The 20,988-nt window shown below is 39.4% G+C and overlaps 1 protein-coding gene across 2 annotated transcripts in view; it reads right to left on the bottom strand.

Moving 5' to 3' along the window:
* The window catches only part of ARHGAP10 (Rho GTPase activating protein 10), a 327,424-nt gene that overhangs the window by 199,572 nt on the left and 106,864 nt on the right, over positions 1-20,988 (bottom strand). For both annotated transcript variants that reach the window (XM_036853059.1, XM_036853057.1), the window contains exons 4-7: positions 19,854-19,925; positions 10,643-10,744; positions 4,103-4,213; positions 1,798-1,902 (exon numbers count right to left, since the gene is read on the bottom strand). In XM_036853059.1, coding sequence (XP_036708954.1) covers positions 1,798-1,902; positions 4,103-4,213; positions 10,643-10,744; positions 19,854-19,925 — 390 coding nt within the window. The remainder of the gene's footprint in view (positions 1-1,797; positions 1,903-4,102; positions 4,214-10,642; positions 10,745-19,853; positions 19,926-20,988) is intronic.

Below are 20,988 nucleotides of genomic sequence, written 5' to 3'. Positions count from 1 at the left end.
GCTGATGTGTCCCCATACCTCACCCCAGACCCTGAGGCCCGGCTGGCTTCACGGGCAGGTGGCCCGTGCCGTCACCCACAGCCCTGCGCTCAGAAGGTCGCGCACTTGATCTAATGCTCTGCCATCGCTGCCTTGAAATTCTTCATTTTTGAATAAGGGGCCCTGCCTCCTCATTCTACGCAAATTATGGGTCAGTTATGCCTGAAGGTTCTCATCCAGGCCAGCCCTGCCCTTGACAGATGAGGTACAGACACAAGTTATACAGTTAGTGGAGGGGGAAAAAAAAAATCAGGATTATAACCTAATCTTCTAAACTAACTATGTAATGTTCTTTTTACAAACGCTGTGTTCTGCTATGTACAGAAGTATTCTGATACATCACAGCATCATTAGACTAAATGTTCTACTACCTACAGAGACACTTTTGAAGTTAGGACTAATCTACACATATACACTGTGACATATTTTTAAATTATGTTACTTTATATCACTGATCTTGGAGGGTGTAGGGAGGAATCTACTCTTTAGTCATTTAACTGAACAAAATGTAGAATCTTCAAATACAAGTTGACGCGTAAATTACAAAATACAAGAGATTTCATTACCTACGTTCCCAAATGTTGGGAACTATACCAAAATAACTTTGAAACAAAATCGACACAAAAACCATTAGTCCTCAATTTCTAAGATTATAAGACGTTGAAGGTCAGGTAGCAAACAGCACAGAGATCCCCATCCTTCTTCTTGTATGTCTTTCAGGATGAGTTGAGAGTCTGTCCCAAAACTCACTCACTGTGTTTTTAACAAGGTTTGAAATTACACTAAACATAACTTGAATAGCTTTTCAATGTGGACACTTCCAAAATCAACAAAAGTGTTGAAAGGAAAAACATCTACCACCTTCTGATCAAAATCACATACAGTATACTGTTTAATAGTTCTCCAAAAATCTCTTTATCCAAGACCTAACAGAAACCATACATTTTCCAGGAAAACAATAAAGGGCCAACAGCAACTGTGAACACCAATACATTAGTGAATAGGCACCAAGCACAGGAAAGAAATTCCACTGGAACTGTTAGCCTATCTGGGAATAAAAATCAAATAAGACATACAAGTAACAGAAGAAATTTAGATTAGACTTGAAATGCCTTAAATTTAGAGTGGAGGGCTGTTTTGTCTGTTTCATACAGAGCAGACTTAGACTTACACAACAGAGGTTATCCTTAGAACTGCCTCACAAAGTGCAGAATAACTATGTCACACTGCCACATGACTTGTTCAAAGTTGCTAAGACAGTAGATAGTCAAAGTTATCATAACGAGGGAAAAAAATTTTTTTAACTACACGAAGTGACAGATGTTAACTTTTGCGGAAATCATCTTGCAATATAATAAGTGAAGTCATTAAGCTGTAGCCCTTAAACTTACACAGTGTTGTGTGTCAATTATATCTCAATAAAACTGGAAAAATAAAAAATAAAGCAAACTATGTGAAATTCTGATTGTAAAAACATACTTCATGACTTTTCTGAAAAAAAGGGAAGAAAAATAAATTATAGGAAATGAATTCTTAAAAAAAAAAAAAAAACAGAGCCGCCTGCAGCAGAATTCAGAGCCTCCCTTAGCTGGAGAACAGTTTGTTACACCAAGAACTGACCAGAAGGTGGCAGCGTAGCCTCACTTTCTCGGTACCAACAGATCAGCCCGGTCTTAGTTTAAGGCTTTTCATACACCAAAGAAATCAAAACTACACCTCTCAAACATCTTTTTTAGGAGAAAGCGTTCGTTTCCTTACATTCTGAATGTTGATCTGTAGTTCCATTTTGTAGTGATTGAAGTCTTTGGCAAGTTCATGGCCTTGATGATAGAAAGTAAACATTCCCTGAAAAAATGACAGCATCTAAAACAAAGGAGAAAAGGCGACATTAGCACCCAAAAAATCTCAGTGAACAAAATAAATTAAAAAGCCACGTATTTTGCCTCATCTCATTATGATTCTATCGAAGCACAATAATTAAAAGGAAGTCACTAGAATTCAACTAAATCTAACTGCATATTATTCATTAATTGGTCCCTATAAAAAGATAAAAGGATGTGTGATTTTTTTTCCTTAAATATCAGAGCCATTAGACAGCTTCTACAGTATGCTGTATAGGAGAAATGGAATTCTACATCACCCATTTGTCCTTTTTAGTCAAGAGAATCCCTATATTCATTTATAATTGAAACCTTATCACTATAGGTCGATAGAACCTATAAGGAAAGTGACATACACATCAAAGAGCTAAAAGCTCTTTCGAAGGGCATCCAGTGCAGAGCAACCTCTCTGTTTTGTTGACAAGAATGCTCAGTGATTGGAGCAGAGAGGGGCAGAGGCAGGGCAGTAATTAAGCCCTGAGTTTCCTACAGAGTCTCCACCTGCCCCTCTTGATCAGAGGGTCCTGCTTCTCCCCCACATGTGAGAAAATCTAGAGTAAGAGTGATTCGGGGTGAGGGTTAAGGAAATCCTGAGATTCACTGTCTTCAGAACGTCACACTGAGTAATGGTAAGGGATTTGGGACTCTGACGTCAAGTGGCCAGCAGGGGTCAGTTCCCAACTGGGGCAAATTACTGAAGTTTCTCTACTTCAATTTCTACATTTGCTAAGTGGGATAATTAAAATATCTCCTCAGTAGGGTACTGTGTGGAATACATGCATGATCACAGAAAAGTACTTAGAACAACAACCTGAACAATGACTGAGCACTGTAAATGCTCAGTAAATAAAATGCAGGCCATTATTATGATTTCACATAAAAAGAAAGCTTTAAGGAGGTTTTCTCTAATTGTTTAATTTAGGGTAATTCAATTACTCCACTGGACCGTAGCTTCCACTAATGCTAATTTTTTTTTGTTTGTTTTTTTGTTTTTTTTTTTTTTTTAAAGAAATTCACGTTCTTTTATTTATTTTTTTATGACTGTGTTGAGTCTTCGTTTCTGTGCGAGGGCTTTCTCTAGTTGCGGCAAGTGGGGACCACTCTTCATCGCGGTGCGCGGGCCTCTCACTATCGCGGCCTCTCTTGTTGCGGAGCACAGGCTCCAGACGCGCAGGCTCAGTAATTGTGGCTCACGGGCCCAGTTGCTCCGTGGCATGTGGGATCTTCCCAGATCAGGGCTCGAACCCGTGTCCCCTGCATTGGCAGGCAGACTCCCAACCACTGCGCCACCAGGGAAGCCCACGAATGCTAATTTTTAATGAATCATTACTTGGTTTTTTTTGGTTTGTTGCCCAACATCATACACACAGTGGGTAAATTGTATGGCATGTGAATTACATCTCAATAAAGCTGTTTTTTAAAATCACATGCAATATAGTCTATGTTAAAATTAAAGTGAATCTTGACAATCATGAATCTCAGTGTACCTCTGGGTTTTTTGCTAAAACCCACAGTACAAAATACCCTTTACATTTTGATTCAGAAGATACATATATTCATAGATATGTTAACATATAAGTAACTGAAGCTCTCAGAGGGCATCTATATAAGCACACAAAAAAATCATGTGTTTCTAAAAGAAGTATAAAGAAATGTCAGAGTAACTCACAAAATAGTTTCAAATGTTCCACACACTGGTTCTTAACTTAGGTTGCATAAGCATTGTGAATTGTATTGGAAGTAGTTGGTTACCAATAATTGCTGAAAGTACCAAGGTTTGGATGGATGCACTTGCTTTAGAACAAACTTGAATAAAGATTATCCCATAAATATCCCACACTCACTCACATTCCAATATAATTTCTTTCACGGGGACTTTTTTTTTTTAAGGGTGGAGTTACAACTAGGATGGCAGAAATTGTACCTGATTGCAGAGTCCTTGAGACCATATAGCAAAAGGAATCATACTCATTACACATTGCTGTGCAAATAAGGCCGAGAACCACTATTTAGAAGTGATTTTTTGACTTCATGGCTCTGGGTGCACTGTGTACAATTTACGACGTCTTGCTTCGTGTTTAGGCACCACAGCCTCTAGCAACCATAAATCAGATCTTCGAAGAAACACATTCCTATTATATCACGAAATTCGACTAGCAGAGCAACTTGCTATTTATACTTACGGGTTCCACGAACTCAAACTTCTTCCTTTCTTGGATTTCCTGAAGCTTACACACGTATTCAAGAGACAGTTCGTAAAAGTGTTGCCGGTTCTGTTCCACTTGGATATCTGCCTATGTTAAAATAACGGAGGCCAGTCAAATTAGAGATGGTTCGGAGTGCAACTCTTTGCCCGAGGTCTGCAAACCTACAGTCCATGGGCCAAATATATAGCCTGCTGCCTGTTATTCTAAATGAAGCGGTACTGGACCAACGCCAGGACTACTCCTTTACGCATCTTCCATGTAGACTTCCCGCTACAACAGCTGACTTGAGTAGTTGCAACAGGGACCTCGTGATCTTCAAAAGTCTAAAATATTTACTAACCGATTCCCTGCAGAAATAGTTTGCAAACCCCTGCTCTCTGTGATGAGACTGACCCCGAAGGACGGAAGATCAAACAGTAAAAGGCACTTCATGAAAAACCTACCCAACCACAACTGACACCCAAGGTGGAACCGCACGTGTAGAATCCAAATTACATAAACATTATCTCCATTAACAAATCGCCTAAGAATGAAGTGGCCTGGGAAGGAGGGCTGAGCAAATTCCAGTCGCCACAGCTCTCAGGAGTGAAGGCAAACAGGTGAGGAAGTGGCGGCATCATCTCAAGAACTTGGCTCTTGCAGAGAGGCCTGGGCTGGAAGCCCATCTGCAGGCAGTCACGCTCCTAAGTCCTCACCATGTCCTGTCCCCTGGGAGGGAACAGGCACCAGATGGTCAGGAGACTATTCCAAAGAAAGGTTCCAGCTTCTCTTGTCTAACTAGAAGGGAATTGAGAGAGGGGATGGCTAAACAGAGGAACAGTAGGGAAACCTCTGGTCCTCAGAACTGTTCTTACAAGGCATCTTTTATTTCCTAACTCGGCTAATTTTATGTCCAGAAGTATTTATCTGGACATTTCTCCAAAGAGGCCATATCTAAGCACAGAGAAAGATGCTCAACATCACTTATCATTAGGGAAATAGAAATCAAAACCACAAGGTACCACCTCACAGTTATCAAAAACAAAAAATATCAGAAAATAATCCAAAAAACCCTATCTCCCCCCAACCCAAATAAAAAACAAAAAACCCCCCAGAAAAATAACAAGTATTGGTGAAGATGTGGAGAAACTGAAACTTTGTGCACTGCTGGTGGGAATGTAAAATGATGCAGCTATGGAAAACAGTATGGCAGTTCTCTAAAAAAAAAAATTAAAAATAGAATGACCATATGATCCTGCAATTCCATTTCTGGGTATATACTCACAAAAACTGCAAGCAGGGACTCAAAGAGATTCTTGCACACACACATTCACAGCAGTATTATTCACAACAGCTAAAGGGTAGAAGCAACCAAAGTGTCCACTGACAGATGAAGGCATAAACAAAATGTGGTCTACAAAGATAATGGAATATTATTCAGCCACAGAATGCAAGGAAATTCTGGCACCTGCTACAACATGGATGAACCCTGAGGACATTATGCTAAGTGAAATAAGCCAGTCACAAAAGGACAGATGCTGTATGATTTATCTTATATAAGGTAGCCGGAACAGTGAAATTCATAGAGACAGGAAGTAGGATGGTGGTCGTCGGGAGCTGGGAGAACAAGAGGGCTGGGGAGTTAGTGTTTAATGGGCACAGAGTTTCAGTATCTCAAGTTGAAAGGGCTCTGGAGCTGGAATGTGGCGGTTATTGACAACAGTGTGACTGCACTTAATGACACTGAATGAACTGCATGCCTGAACTTGGTTAAAATCATGCTTTGTTGTGTATATTTTACCACAACAAAAAGTTTTTAATTTGGGGGGAAAAAAGTATTTATCTAACAGGTAATAATTTTTTTGGCATCATATCCTTTTTTAATTAATATTTAACGATAATAAGAGTGTTTGTCACTAAGCCAAAATGAGAATTTCTACCTAACACTCATAAAAATCATGATTTTTTTATGCCTCTAATATCCAGAGATGGAGAGTTCAGCCACTAGCAGTTAACAGACACAACTCCCAGGAAAAACAACGTGAGTGTGTTGAGTATTTAATACAATGGAGATAGGGGAGGTTAAGGGTGGATTTTTCATGTTATTGTTACTGGGAAATGTCCTTCAAGAAAATGACACCAGGGTCAGATTTACCAAGGTGGTTTTTTAATTTAATTTTAGTGGATTCTCTCGCCTGGTTGTGCTACTGCAATTACCCCGGCATGGCAGGTCAGCTTCTATCCACAGCTTCCTAATGTTCTTTCTGGGTGTTCAGAACCACTGTGCCAGGTGCAGTGTGATCAATCACAAGAATCCCTGGGATGGCCCTTAACCCATAATTTACAACGATGCCACAGACATCCAAATTATACCTAGCAGCACCGTCCTTTAGCCCTGACTCAGTCTAAAAGGCAATCACTATATATGTGATGTATGAAAAAGTGTATGTGGTCTTTGTCCCAGGTTCCTGGCACAAATCTCCTAAAACCCTTGGAATTTCCTGAGGGAGAGAAGTGTCTCTAGTCATTTGTAAGGAGCCCCTTTTGAGAATGCTTGAGTTTATGCTAATGAGGTGACTTAGGGTAGGGCCCCAAGATAGCACTAATTAGAGGGTTGGAACTTTCGGCTCTACCCACCCATTTCCGGGAAGACAGGAGCACTACAAATTAAGCTCTATAACAACACTTGAACAAGAGTTCATGAGCTTCCAGGTTGGTAATGTAAAAAATTAATAAACGGAAAACTCACCAGAAGGGGGAGCTCACGTGGCTTCAGACCATCGCAGAGCCCAACAAGAAGAAAGACCACTCTTCTTTCCTGGCTAGGACCCAGCCCAAGAAAAAGCCAGGGACTCTTTACTATAGCCCTCTCAATTCTCTTTCCCTCTCAACGAAAGTGTTCTCCTTCCTTTGCCGTGCAGAAACTTGCCCTTGGTTCCCCATGGTTGCAGACCCTAAACTGCAATTCTCTGCTGATCCTGAATAAACCCGTCTTTGCTGGAGAAATACCTAGCAGACTATTTATTTCAGGTTAACAGGAAACACATCCACTTGCCTAGAGAGTGGCGTACCCCAGTTCCATGGGGACAGAAGTATCTGCACTTGGGACCCTTCCAGACCCCGCCCTGTGCACCTCTTCATCTGGCTGTTCATCCGTATCCTCTATATTATCTGTTATAATAAACTGCTAAACTTAACTACATGTTTCTGAGTTCTGTGAGCCACTCTAGCAAGGAAGGGGTCATAGGAACCTCTTATCTGTAGCCAGTCAGAAGCACAGGTAACAACCAGGACTTGGGACTGATGTCGGAAGTGGGGTAGTCTTTTTTTTTTAACTGAATTACAGTTGTTTTACAAGTTGTTAGTTTCTGGTGTACAGCAATGTGATTCAGTTATACATAACATACACATTCTTTTTCATATTCTTTTCCATTATGGTTTATTACAGGATATTGAATATAATTCCTTGTGCTAGGCAGTAGGACTTTGTTGTTTATCCATTCTATAGATAATAATTTGCATCTGCTAGTCAGAAGTGGGGCAGTCTTGTCCGACTGAGCCCTTAACCTGTTGGATCTGATGCTGTCTCTAGGTAGTGTCAGAGTTGAGTCAGTTGCTTGGTGGTGTTGGAAAACACACATTTGGACTATACTTTTTACTACACCAAGCAAAAGTCATTTTTTTTAAACAAACATACAATTTCAATTTGATTATCATCTCATTTCTGACCATTCCTGCTGTTAATATGCATAAAGGAAGCAGATCACTCACACAAAGATATTCAAAGGATCTATTTCTCTGGTCATATTTACTGAAACATAATTATTTGACAACTCAGTGTCGACTTAAAAAAAATGTACAACATGCGATCTGTGAGTTCAGTTTGATTTGGGGCAAAACGAGGACTATAGCCCTGGAGCAGTTAGTTCCTCAGAGCTAGGCTAGTGACTTAATCCTTGTAGAGACAGGTGGCAACTGCCTATTTTTAATTGGCATCAGGAAACAAAAATATACTTCAAAAATCAGCAGTCATGGAATGTTCTCGAATATCCAATTCTTGTTCTAGTACAAATATTAATTAGAATTTCGGGTTGTGATGGAGGCAGAAGCCATTGTGCCCAATAAACAGAGCTACAGGTAAAGGTACTAATAGAATTACTAAAATTGCCAGCCTGGTGTCTGCCATAATTTCCTCCTGTTATTTTCATTGGAAACAAGAGGAAAGAATAGATAACAAGTTTCTATGCCTTTGTTCAGTACCAGTCTCAGCAACCTTTATTAATCTCTTGAGCACCTCAATTTACTGAAGATTAGCAATGTATTAGCCACTGCCAAAAGTAACCAAAATCCAAATCTAACCTTTTTCCCACTAAACAGCATCCCCCTTCTTACGGCCTTCACGCTTGCAATGGAAAGCTAGGTCAAGTGGGAGTCCGTATGTTTGTAAAGAGCAAACAGAGCAAGACAGCCAAGAATATGTAATTTAAGTGAAACTAAAATGATTCTCCTTGAGGGTCTCTTCAAATTTCCCATCTGGAGTTTAATTATCTTTGGGAATGATGAAACTGTCGAAGCCCTAGCTCACAATCTTCATGCTTGTTCATTGGGTAAATATTTATTAAGTGCCTATTCCCTGACAAGTCTTATTCTAGGCATTGAGGACAGAGTGCTGAACAGAACACAGCTGTTGCCTGCAAGGAGCTTACATCCTATGGGAAGAAGCCATGTAACAACGGACTATGTAGTGAGTCAAATGGCTGTCAGAGTATGAAAAAAAAATAAAGGAGAGTAAGGGGGACACTCTAAATAAGATGGCTGGAAAACTTCTCTAGTAAGGAGAAGTCTGAGTGGAGAGTATTTGGAAGACTATTTGAAGGAGTGAGGCATGCAGATCTGGCAGAAGGATGAACAAAGCACAGGCCCTCAGCATGGAACCAAGCCAGAGCAAGGCAGCCATGTGGGTGTGAGGGCAGACGGGGTGGGCCCAGGGCCTCTAAGGGGAGCTGTTAGGAGTATCTAGAGAAAAAGAGCAACATGAAGGCTCACTCCACTGTTGTACAGAAAATAAACTGTAGGGATACCCTGGTGAAAGCAGGGTGGCCTTTGCAGTAATCTGTGCGAGAGATGCCCGGGTGACGGGTGGGGAGTCAGGAGAACTGGCCATAGTCCGAGAATATTCTGAAGCTAAAGAAGACATAGGTTGATGGTCTAGATGTGGGGTGAGAGCGAAAGGGCCAAGACTGACTTTACAGACTTTGCCTAAACAACAGGTAGAATGATACCTCATTAGATAGTGAGGTGGAGATGGAAATTGACCCGGCGCATGAAAATCCCTTCAGGATACCTGGAAACAGAGATCAGGGGAGAAGAGAGGTAGAAAACTGCTAGCATAAAGAGAGCCTCTAAGAGCAACAGCTGTCATTTCAAAAATGACAGAGGGTAGGAGATGAGGGAACACACGTAACAAGTGAATGGTTTCCTACATAATATGGAAGAGGAGAGAATGGAGCCCTACCCACAGTATTGGAGTGAGGATTAAATGGTACAAAAGGGCCGTTCTCTTTCATAGAACGTCAAATGCCATCTAAACGTCCGTCAAAAGTACTAGCGAGACAAAAGAAAACGTGACGTGTAGGCAGTGTCAAAATAACCCCGCCACACACACACACACACACACACACACACACACACACAGAGTTTGCAACTAAATCTGTGACATTTAAACATAACCCAGGTTTATTCTACAATGTTGTCATTTTGATGATATTTCACTAAGTGTATATTATAGTGGCACATCATGCCTGGATTCCTTATGTGTTTAAAAATAAACAAATGGAAGAAAAAGAAAATCACACTTTTGTGGGATGAGTCAAGATCCTTACAGCTGCAAACAGCATTATGTTTAAGGAAAGCATATGTTCCAAATTGTAAACAACTGAGTTTCCATTCAAGTGTGTGAGTGAGGAAAAACAAGTGGCAGGGGATTTAAGAAACAGAAAGAGAAAATGAGAGACAAGATATAAATTCCTTTCTCCTTACATACAGCTCCCTCCAAAAACAAAAAAATGAGTCTATTAACACAAGTAAAACAGATGCTCTCTTTCCAATGAAGGTGAAAACTCCTGAATCTTCAGTGTTAAGTAAGATTAATGCTGCCTTCACATAAAAGCCAAATGGTGCAGGAGCTTATTCAATTCACTTCTTCAAGAAATCTTGAAAGCCAATTAATGAATCGATTCCTGAAAATAATATATCTGTTCTCAGTTACGCTGGTTAAAATGATTGTTCCTGTGAAAATATATTCAGAACAAAAACTTTTAATACTATGAATCCACACTGCATTAATCACTCTAAGAGGTCTTATTTTATATCTTGCTCCAAAAGAGCTCTTTTCTTCATGGTGATACCCGGTCATTTTTTCCACCTCTAATAATCCTAGATGAAATGTTTTCAAAAGAAAAGCACAATTTTTTAAAAAAAGACATGCACTGATTACTGAATTTTAGAAACAAGTTAACAGAAAAATAAAAACAATACCTCTTGTAAATGTGAGTCTTTCTTTTTTGCTGATAAATTCAAATGTTTATCAATTACACTATAGTTCTTTTCTGTCTCTTTGTCAAACTTCTTTTTTTCTTCCTACAAATCAGAAAAACATAGACAACTGTGATTAAAAAAGGGGAAAAAAGGCATACACATAGTTAATCCACTGGGAAACTCAAAATATGAAAAATATCCGAAAATAAAAGAAAGTACCACGAAGTGTGAAGGAGTTATCTGGAAAATCTATCTGCACCCAGGCCATACTGCTTATTACTCATCAAGACAGTGTTAGGATTGAAGAGTCACTTATTTTTTCTTTTTTTCCTTTAATGGGCTTTTTTCCAAGCCTGTTATTTTTCAACTCTTCATACTTATCAGTGTTTGGAATTAATGCCATTCACTTGTCCTTCCATTCAAAAAAAAATATTTTTAAGATGAACACATAATAAGAACATAAAGCTTAAAAAAGCAAACTTGCTACAGTACAGATTTTGGCATAGAAATGGAATTCACTTAAAACTGAGTAAGTTTTGATCTACATTAAAAAAAATCATCATCATCACCACTGGGGCAGTAGGGAACATCTTAAAAGATCTTCCCCAATTGTCCAGTATGAATATCACAATAAAATCCTCTGACCAGGAATGTCATCTACTTACCCAAACCTTAGGGGTGATTTCTTTAACACTGTCTAGAATACGTAGCAATAGGTCGACAAGGCCTAAAATAATACTGACGTACTTGTACCAAGATCCTTTGGTTAACATTACAAACATTTCTCAGGCACTGCCTAGAAACAGCCTTTGCTTTCCTTTTGCTAGAGTAGCTTCTTTTAATTTTTTTAAATTTTTTTTTCAAATTTTTATTGGAGTATACTTGATTTACAATGCTGTGTTATTTTCAGGTGTACAGCAAAGTGAATCAGTTATACATATACATATATCCATTCTTTTTTTTAGATTCTTTTCCCATATAGGTCATTATAGAGTACTGAATAGAGTTCCCTGTGCATTTTTATCTTTTTATTTTTTTAAATACATCTTTATTGGAGTATAATTGCTTCACAATGCTGTGTTAGTTTCTGTTGTACAACAAAGTAAATCAGCACTATGCATACATAGATCCCCATATCCCCTCCCTCTTGAGCCTCCTTCCCACCCTCTCTATCTCACAAGGAACCAAATTTTTTTAAGGCAGCGAAGACAGAGTATCTCCCCAACACTGCTTGCCAAAGGTAAGTTGATTTTTCATAAACATTTCGGAGCACCAATGAGCACACGCAATGTCCTCATGCTGTCAAAATGTTTCCATTAACTTCAAACTCTCGCCAACTCTCCAAGGCCTCCTGAAAAGGAACATTCCCTTCCCTATTTTCCAACTTCTGTTTTCTAGGTCAAAAATAATGGATTCTCCCAGCCTTTTCTGGCATGATCTTTTCCCTATTAAGCAAAAGGAGTAAATAAAGCACAAAAATTCTGTTTCTTCACATTTATTATCATTTTCTCACTCCACGGGACTACAAACTGTTGTGAGAAGCCAGGAAGGGAGCTCTGCCAGCCCACCTAAAGACCCTAAATTAATCCCCGTACTGATGGAAGAGACAGACTTGGGAACTGATATTTCTTCCCATTTCTACTCCAAGTTTAATTACCAACTAGCTGCACATCTTTTGGGGGGGGGGAACACCTAACAACACAGAACCTTAGTTTTCCTACTGAAAAGATCAGGGATTTGGTTTTGCACTAGTTCATTCTTAGATCCAATCCTAAAATTCTGTGATCCTACGGTTCGCCTATGTATGAGAATAGTCAAACTTTTGTTGAAACAGAAGCACTTTTTTTCTTTATGCCCTAGGTCTAATTTACAACTATTTTTTTTTAAAAGCTTAAGGCATTAATACTACATGGTTACTCTCTTTTCTGCTTTTCATTATGACGTGCTTCCTAAACGATTTTAATGACTAACAGAAAATAAACTAAAAAGAACATATGGCCACTACTTCAAAATCTCCACTATTTTTAAAAGTTCATATTGCAGAGCATGCACTGGATTAGGTGTCAGAGACGCAGGTTCTAGCAGCCACACATTGTTCTGTGACACTGCCCCAGGGTCACAGCATTCTCTGAGCATCAGTTTCTCAGGTTTAAATGAGACAGGAGTGGAGGTGACACAGCTGCATTTACCGCAAGTACGCTGCAAAGCGAGATCATGTGGTTAAACGTGCTCACTATCTTTGCAGATTAGTACTTACCAGAGAATACTGAAAACATTTTTACTCCTTTGATTTCATCTGAATCACAGAAGGGGACAAAGGATGCAATGATGTTAAAGTCAGCAGTCAAAACACCCCAGCACACGCAGCAGTAGTGGGGTATGTAAATTAGCATGTGGGTTAGGTTGGGAATGAAAGAAAATGGTTCTATCAAGGCTCTGTGAAGAAAGAATTTAGCCAAGAAACAACATCACGCCCACCAATTAGAGTGGAAATACAATTGTTCGTACTTCGTATGGTATTATACAAACGCTACTGTGTTTTGTTTTTGAATCTTAAGACTCAGATAATTGTTTCTCCTTGCATTTCTTCTCAAGGTCACTATAGAATATTCTGTTTCTTTGTACTCATATGACTTTTGGCACTTAAATAATATGAATTTTAAAAGGGATTGTGTTCAAGCAGCATTCAATAAAGAATGGAGCCTTTTTTCTTCAACACTGCAATATAGGATACACATATATGTATGTGTGTGTGTGTGTGTATATATATACATATATATATAATAAATTGAACAATATGAGACAAAAGGCTCTATCAAGGATCAAATTAATACAATGAAAACTTTTGTATGAAACACCATTACTCAAGCGAGTCTGAGTCAAGCTGGAAGTAAAACTCAGTAAGGAAAGGTGGAGGCAAAGGCAGATCAGGTGGCCCACATCTATTCTAGCGAGGTAGGCAGGTAGCCATAACAGAGCTCCTGCAGATTTCTGCCATGTGGAAATATAAGCCCAGTACACAGGCCATGTCTTCTGATTTTTCTGGAACAGCTGGAAAACCCAGTGATTTTTAAATGGTGGCAACAAAAAAATATTTTTTTTCAGTTTTAACATGAGTAAGCCAAACAAAATGTTTACAAGTTCAAGATGACTCATGGGAAGTCAGCTTGTAATGTTATAAAATCACACATGCAAAAACAACAACAAAAAAAAAAACAGTGAAGAAGAGCTATTACTTAAAACAGCATAATTAGTCAAATAAGATGTACACGGTGTAAATGGTAGAGGGACTTAATAAACCTAAGAAACAAAACATAAATAATCAGGTTTTTTGAATATATTAGAAGTAAACATATATATATATATATATATATATATATATATATATATATATATATAAAGGTTTCATCACAAATCACTGGATAAAAAAATATTACTCAACCAATGGTGTGGGTATAACTGGTTAACTAGCTGGAAATAAAAAGAGAACCATGTCTCAAATCAAAATTAATTCCAGATGGACTGAAAGAGTCACAAGTAAAAAATGAAGCCAAAAAAGAGTATTTTCAATCAGATCTCAGAACAGAGAAGGAACTTCTGAGCAAAAGAGAAATGGAAGAAGCCATAAGAACTTCTAGATATCAAAAATACACAATAAATAAGGTAAAAGGCAAACAACAGGCAGGGAGAAGATACAATTAATATGGAAGAAAAGAGGTAAACGTTCCTAACACATGAAACACTCTTTATTGAGCAAGTTTTTGCTCAAATCACACATTACACTTCCAAGGAAAAATGAGTAAAGAACATATAAAGAATTCACAAAAGTTTGAACACACCTGTGAACTGTCCACATTTCTGCAGGGCACTAGAATTTGTTGTTTTGTTTTAGAAGAAGGGGAAATTTTTGAGTTACCAGGTAACTTTCTTTTTTAAATATTTTTGGTATTTTACAAATTTTCTAGGATGAGGAAATGAAAAGACTTATTTTCAAACTACAAACAGTAAATAATAAGGCCTGACTAGTCTAGACAGGAGCTTAAATACTTTCTTAGAGATTCCAACTCCTTCTCCCTCTTTATTTAAATAAAAAGGTGGGGGGTAACGCTGCACATACAAGAAACAAGATTCACAGCACAGACAACACACTCGGCAGGAGCACTTTTTCCTGTATATCCAGGCCAACCAGAGCTTTGCAATCCCTGTTCTGCTTCCCTGGTCCACCAACACCCTACAGCCCAGGGTGTTGGAAATTCAGCCTTTACCCCCAAACCAGGCGGTGGAAATGCCACCTCCTCCATGAAGCACTCCTTGTCTCCTCCAGTGGGGGGACAGCCGCCTCCCTCAACTCCTGCACCAATGTCACCTGCCCTCCTTGACACTTCATTTGCCCTAGCCAACCCCACCCCCTTTTGCCTTTAAGCTCCTTCAGCCTCTCCACGGCAACGAGAATTCAGCCTTTACCTGCACACCCAGTAGGCGCCCAGGAGACATTGGACATGGGAAGGGAGAAGCCTATAGCGCAGCGACACCGACCCTGACAAAGTGCCACCGCTGGTTCCGGTGCCGTTGCTCTCAAGTCACCTATCCATCACCTTAGCACCGTCTGGCCGGGGGGAGTCACAAGCCACAGTGCTTGAACCCGGCACACACAGAGGGGACAAAAACCTGCACAGTTCTTTTTGGCAAGCTGGTATGGAGCATGTCACAAAGGGGATCCTAAAAGAGCTGCAACTGTGTATACGCCAGGCCCTGCACTAGACCCCAGAAATATGTTATCAAATGCACTGAAGCCTCGCAAAAACCTTCAGAGACCGGTGTCCTAAGTCTCGTTTTAAAGATTAGGAAACAGGCTTAGAGGCCTTAAGTGACTTGCCCCAAATCACAGAGCTACTTAAGGGGCAGAAGTAGGATTCCAAACGAGGGAGAATCGGGTCTTCCTGAAAGACTTTCCTGGCGCTCCAAAGCCAAGATGATAGGACACCTACAGAGCACCGTTACTCGTATTTAGAGCACTTTTCACAGTGCATTTTTATTGCCTTTTTTTTTTTTTTGGACATCACCCACACAGACTTGCCAATTTCTTAAAGGCCGACCAGTGTTTTAATTCATAGTTGTATATCCCAAGGCCTCTGGCACTGTGCCATATGATAGGCCTGATAAGGTTATTACTAAAAATGAAAGAAATGTGATTAAATCACATTTTTTCTGCTCTATCAAACATAATTTGAGAAATTATTCAAATAAATTTGCTTTTTTACCCACATTTTGCAGTCATTTACAGAATCTCAGGAAGTTGATTTTTATTAAACATTTAGTCATTAGGCATAGTCTTGAAAAGAAATACAAAGGAAATATGGGGTGAGAGTCTGGTAATGGCTGAGCTACTAGGGTATAATTTATGAAATAAACATTTTTTAAGACTTCTGGTTAAACCTTTTATTCTATTGAATAAAACAGTAATTGGCTCTTTGCAAAAGAGCATTTGAATAGACTCTATAAATTATCAATATCATTTCGTTGTATCCGTTTGATATTTGCATGCTGCCCCTTTCAGAGAAAGCAATTTTAAATTCTCCCACTGTAACTCTTAGCAAGCTCTAGTATTTCTTGGAGTTTGTACACAATGCACTTGGCTCCGATGTTGTCTGGTGCCTGTATTAGTTTCCTGTGGCTAAACTGACATTTAATGAGCAATGGTTACCGACAAAATGTTATGCACATACTTAGGAATAAGTGACAAGCTTCTGGGGAAGGGAAAAGAGCTTCCGTGGAAGTAAAGCTAAGAGAGGCCGTGAGGAAAACTCTGAATTGATGGGACACAGCACAGAACGACTGTGTCCTGCAGTGGGAAATGGGGTTTTTTAAACAGAGACAAGAACCGGGCAGGCACATGAGAAAATGCGGCAGAACCTACAGGACGGAGGTTGAAGGCCAAACCGAACAGATGTGACTGACAGGGAACATATCCAAATAGAAGTGAAACAGCAGAAAAGACGACCTGGGGGCTCCTAAAAAATCCAGTTCACAAAAGCCACCTAGCAGTTTCGATTATGTTAAAAACACAAATTAAACATGTCACTGGGATGCTGGAAACTGAAGAAGTAAAAGGAACTGAAAGAGCTTGCATATAAAAGCGAAAGACAGGACCATCCCAGATGGGAAAAAGGAGAAGGGAAAGAAAAGATAAACATTTTGACAAGGGTACCTAAAAAATTCTGCTGCGGTCAACTTTTAAAGACTTTTGTCTTTCTCTCCCCACATGAAAACTGCTTCATGGTATTTAAAAAAAGATCTTTAACCTAAGAGAATTAAGTTATTTTTAAGTATCCCACGTAAGTAAATAAACCACTGGAACAAGAGCGTGTGCTTTTCAAAATAGGATTGGTGTTTAAAAAGCATAACTGGAGAAAATCATCAAATATCCAGGTTATAAACCCTTTCCTGGTTCTTCTAGAATAGAATAGAAGAACAGTAGAATTGGTTTATTTATTAAATACATTATAGTAAGACAGAGTGGAGGCTGGTAGAAAATAAAGAAATAAGCATAGGTTTTCCTCGTAAAGATTTAACAATCTAATGAGAAAGACAGATGCTTATATATCACTATATAACCTAGAAAACTACCTTTCTCTACTGTTTAATATACAAAACTACCAGTAAAAAAAAGGCTTCTCCCAGGTAACATCAATAGGTGTGACAGCCAACACACACACTGTACTGAACAAGAATGTAGGATACACCCTTCATAAACCTGAAGCCTGAAAAACAACGAAGAAAGAAAGAAATGGGGGACTTCCCTGGCAGTCCAGTGGTTAAGACTCTGCGCTTCCACTGCAGGGGGCACGGTTCCATCCCTGGTCAGAGAACTGAGATCCTGCATGCCATGAGGTGCAGCGGAAGGGAGGTGAGGGGAGAAATTTTTTTTAATAATAATAAAAAGAAAGAAAGAAATGGGACTTCAGGATAGAATTTGGCCATTAAACCGCTCAATAGACAAAGTATTAAAATAATTTAACCTTTTAATATGGCAATTTATTTTGCAAGCTGCTTTGCAGGCTATACAGTTAGTTAAGCCTTGAACAATGCAGGGGTTAGGGACACCAACCTAGGAGCAGTTGAAAATCCGAGTATAACTTACAGTCAGTCCTCAATATAGGCGGTTCCACATCCATGGATTCAACCAACTGTGGATCTTGTAGTACTGTAGTATTTACTAGTGAAAAATATCCACGTATAAGTGGACCCACACAGTTCAAACCTGAGTTGTTCAAGGGTCAACCACACTTTGAACAGGCACAACATGAGAAGCTGGGCAACTCTGGGGAGGAGAAGGAGTCAGTAGAAAACTCAAGAGCAGAAATTTCTAAAAACCCAGTAGGTAAATAAAAAGGAAATATATCTATTAATTAAGTCACATTCATTTTTCATTTACATAATATAACCCTTATCCTTCCCGACCATCATCCAAGTAAAATAAGAAAAATAAGAAATGTTTACATTCAGTACCTGCCATGAAATGTTCAAAGAGAAAGAACCAAGATTATTCAAGCTTTAAGACAGCCTATGAAGATCAGAGAAAACAGAATCATAAAACTGCAAAATAGAGCAGTCAGATCCCCAGTTTGTCATCTTACAGGTAAGAAACTAAAGCCAATTACTTGCCCAAGGTCACAGATGTGAAGCCAGACCTCCAATGTCCTGCTACAAAGCCAGCAGACACAAACCAGCTTCATGTAGCTCAGCAAACACAAACCAGCTTCATGTAGCTCAGCAAACAATTCCAGGAAGAGGACTTGGGGGGTACCCCCACTGACCTCCCCTCAAAACACAGCTCTTCATTAAAAACCGTAAAATATCATGCCAAAAAGAAGTGTCTAATATGTTAACAGGTCACTTAAAGGAGAACTGAGTCTATAAACAGCAGCTAAAAAGCTGGCTCTCTCTGGACCCATTTTTATAGCTATGGCCATGGAGACCACAATGTTTATTCGTAGAAAAGGATTTTAATAGTTTGTTTACAAAGATATAGAAAAAAAAAAAAAACCTCACATCACCAATGCATGGGGGAAAAAAATACAAATATAAAACCTCTCTTCCCTGCCTAAAACTGATGTTATTCCCTTCTCCTTAGGCCAAGCCAAAAATGGTCAACAACACAGAAACGCTACTTCTTCTCCCTCAAGTACGTGCACAACATTCAAGAGAGGCTGGTGGAAATTACTTCTCTGAGTTAATTTCAAAGCTTATTAGTTAGCAGATGTTAGAAGTTGCTAAATACATCCCAGGCTCCCAGGGGCAAAGTCGCTGCATTATTCCCAGAGATCCTGGCTACATCCCAGAGCTTTGAGCACAGAGTCTGTGGTTCACTCACCTTTGAATCCCCAGCACCCATAACAATGTTGGCACATAACAGAAGCTCAATAAATTTGTGTTAAATTGAAGGAAACACATCCCAATACAGTAAGCCCCCTACGTACAAATGAGTTGCGTTCCAAGAGTGCATTCGTAAGTCCAATTTGTTCGTACGTCCAACAAAGTTAGCCTAGGTACCCAACTAACACAATTGGCTATATAATACTGTACTGTAATAGGTTTATAACACTTTTCACACAAATAATACATAAAAAACAAACAAAGAAAATAAAGAAAACATTTTTAATTTTACAGCACAGTAATCTTACAGACACGTCAACTAACTTAACATGACTGGACATACGAACGCACGTTCGGATCTTTGAAAGCTTGCAACTTGAAGGTTCGTATGTAGAGGACTTACTGTAACCGAATATTCTCTTTCTAGTTTCAAGGGCATGCTGCTGTAGCAGGATTTCTAATCTTAAACCCTAGTATAATGCTACACTCTGCCATCAAGCTGAGGCGGGCATGGAAATCACTGCCCTTCCGACAGAGATAAGATGTTGCTATACAGAGTAAACGTGTTGTTTGCTTAAAGATATTTTTAAAACTCTACATGGAAAGGTGAAGCCCAAGATGATTACGAGAGGTTTCGCCATCCAGTCCAGGTGTCTGTGTTTTGTTTTCAATTTCCTATTCCCCCAAAGGGGACAAAGCACATTTGAAACATAGAACAACAGATCGTGGACTCCAACATCTCCTTCAAAGCTGCTAAATGTGAACCGAGTGTACACTCAAGCAGCAGAGGTGTCTACATTTGCTGTTTACAAGTGTGCTCGAATTAGACACAAACCTTGACGGCTCCAAGTTGCTCTTTTCTGAATTTTTCCAACGGTTTAATCAGGGTTTCGGTGACACTTAATGCCTAGAGGACAAGAGTGATAACAGAAGAGCAGAGTGTTAGGTTCCAAAAAGGAAAAAGTGAGTCTTTCATTTCCCTCTTCCACCCCACCCAGAAACAAAATGAACCACACGCTGAACTGCTTTATCTCACCCTGCCAATGCGACCATTAAATCACTTCTAAATTTATTAACACACCAGATCTCCATAAATATTTTCAGGGAAGAGGAGGTGCGGCAAAGTGCCAGGGAAATGTGCGACCTAGCCCCAACACAGCCCTTTCTTCAGGGAAATAGCAAGAGGGTTGGCTTCAAACAACAAAGGGGTCTATCACACTCATTAACAGAACACTTCTGTTTGAAGGTTTTTTTTTTTTCTCCCACTGCTCAGAAATTTAAAAGTCGATGACATTCCATTATTAGTGATCAGACTACATAATGTAGAGGGCTAGGTTTGTGGCTACAAGTTTAAATGTCCCAGGACAGCCCTTCATCACTGACAATTCCTCATGAGGATTTAGGCTATGCTAGCAAAGCAGAGTCACTGGAGCTCAGGACAGTCAGTCACCCAAATATTCGGAGGGCTGGCAAGGTCACCATGACAGGAACCACACACAGACCCCACCCACAACCTCACTCATTTTTATACTGGCTCGTTTGGGGCTTCTCATTTTAAGACAGGATCTACATATCACTTATATGTGGAATCTAAAAAAAAGACAACAGGGACTTCCCTGGTGGTCCAGTGGCTAAGACTCCACGCTCCCAAAGCAGGGGGGCCCGGGTTCAATCTCTGGCTGGGGAACTAGATTCCACATGCCGCAACTAAGAGTCCACATGCCACAACTAAGACGCAGATCAGCCAAAATGAATAAATTAAATAAATAAATATTCAAAAATAAAACAAGGTATAAGGATATACTGTACAATATGAGGAATACAGCCAATATTTTTTAATAACTATAAATGGAGGATAACCTTTAAAAATTATGAATCTATTATAAGAGACAAAGAAGGACATTACATAATGATCAAGGGATCAATCCAAGAAGAAGATATAACAATTGTAAATATTTATGCATCCAACA

This window comes from Balaenoptera musculus, chromosome 5 (genome assembly GCF_009873245.2).
Source record: "Balaenoptera musculus isolate JJ_BM4_2016_0621 chromosome 5, mBalMus1.pri.v3, whole genome shotgun sequence".
NCBI classification, from domain to species: domain Eukaryota; kingdom Metazoa; phylum Chordata; class Mammalia; order Artiodactyla; family Balaenopteridae; genus Balaenoptera; species Balaenoptera musculus.
Note: the sequence above shows the minus strand (reverse complement) of the source record. Positions and strands in the feature narration are given on the sequence as shown.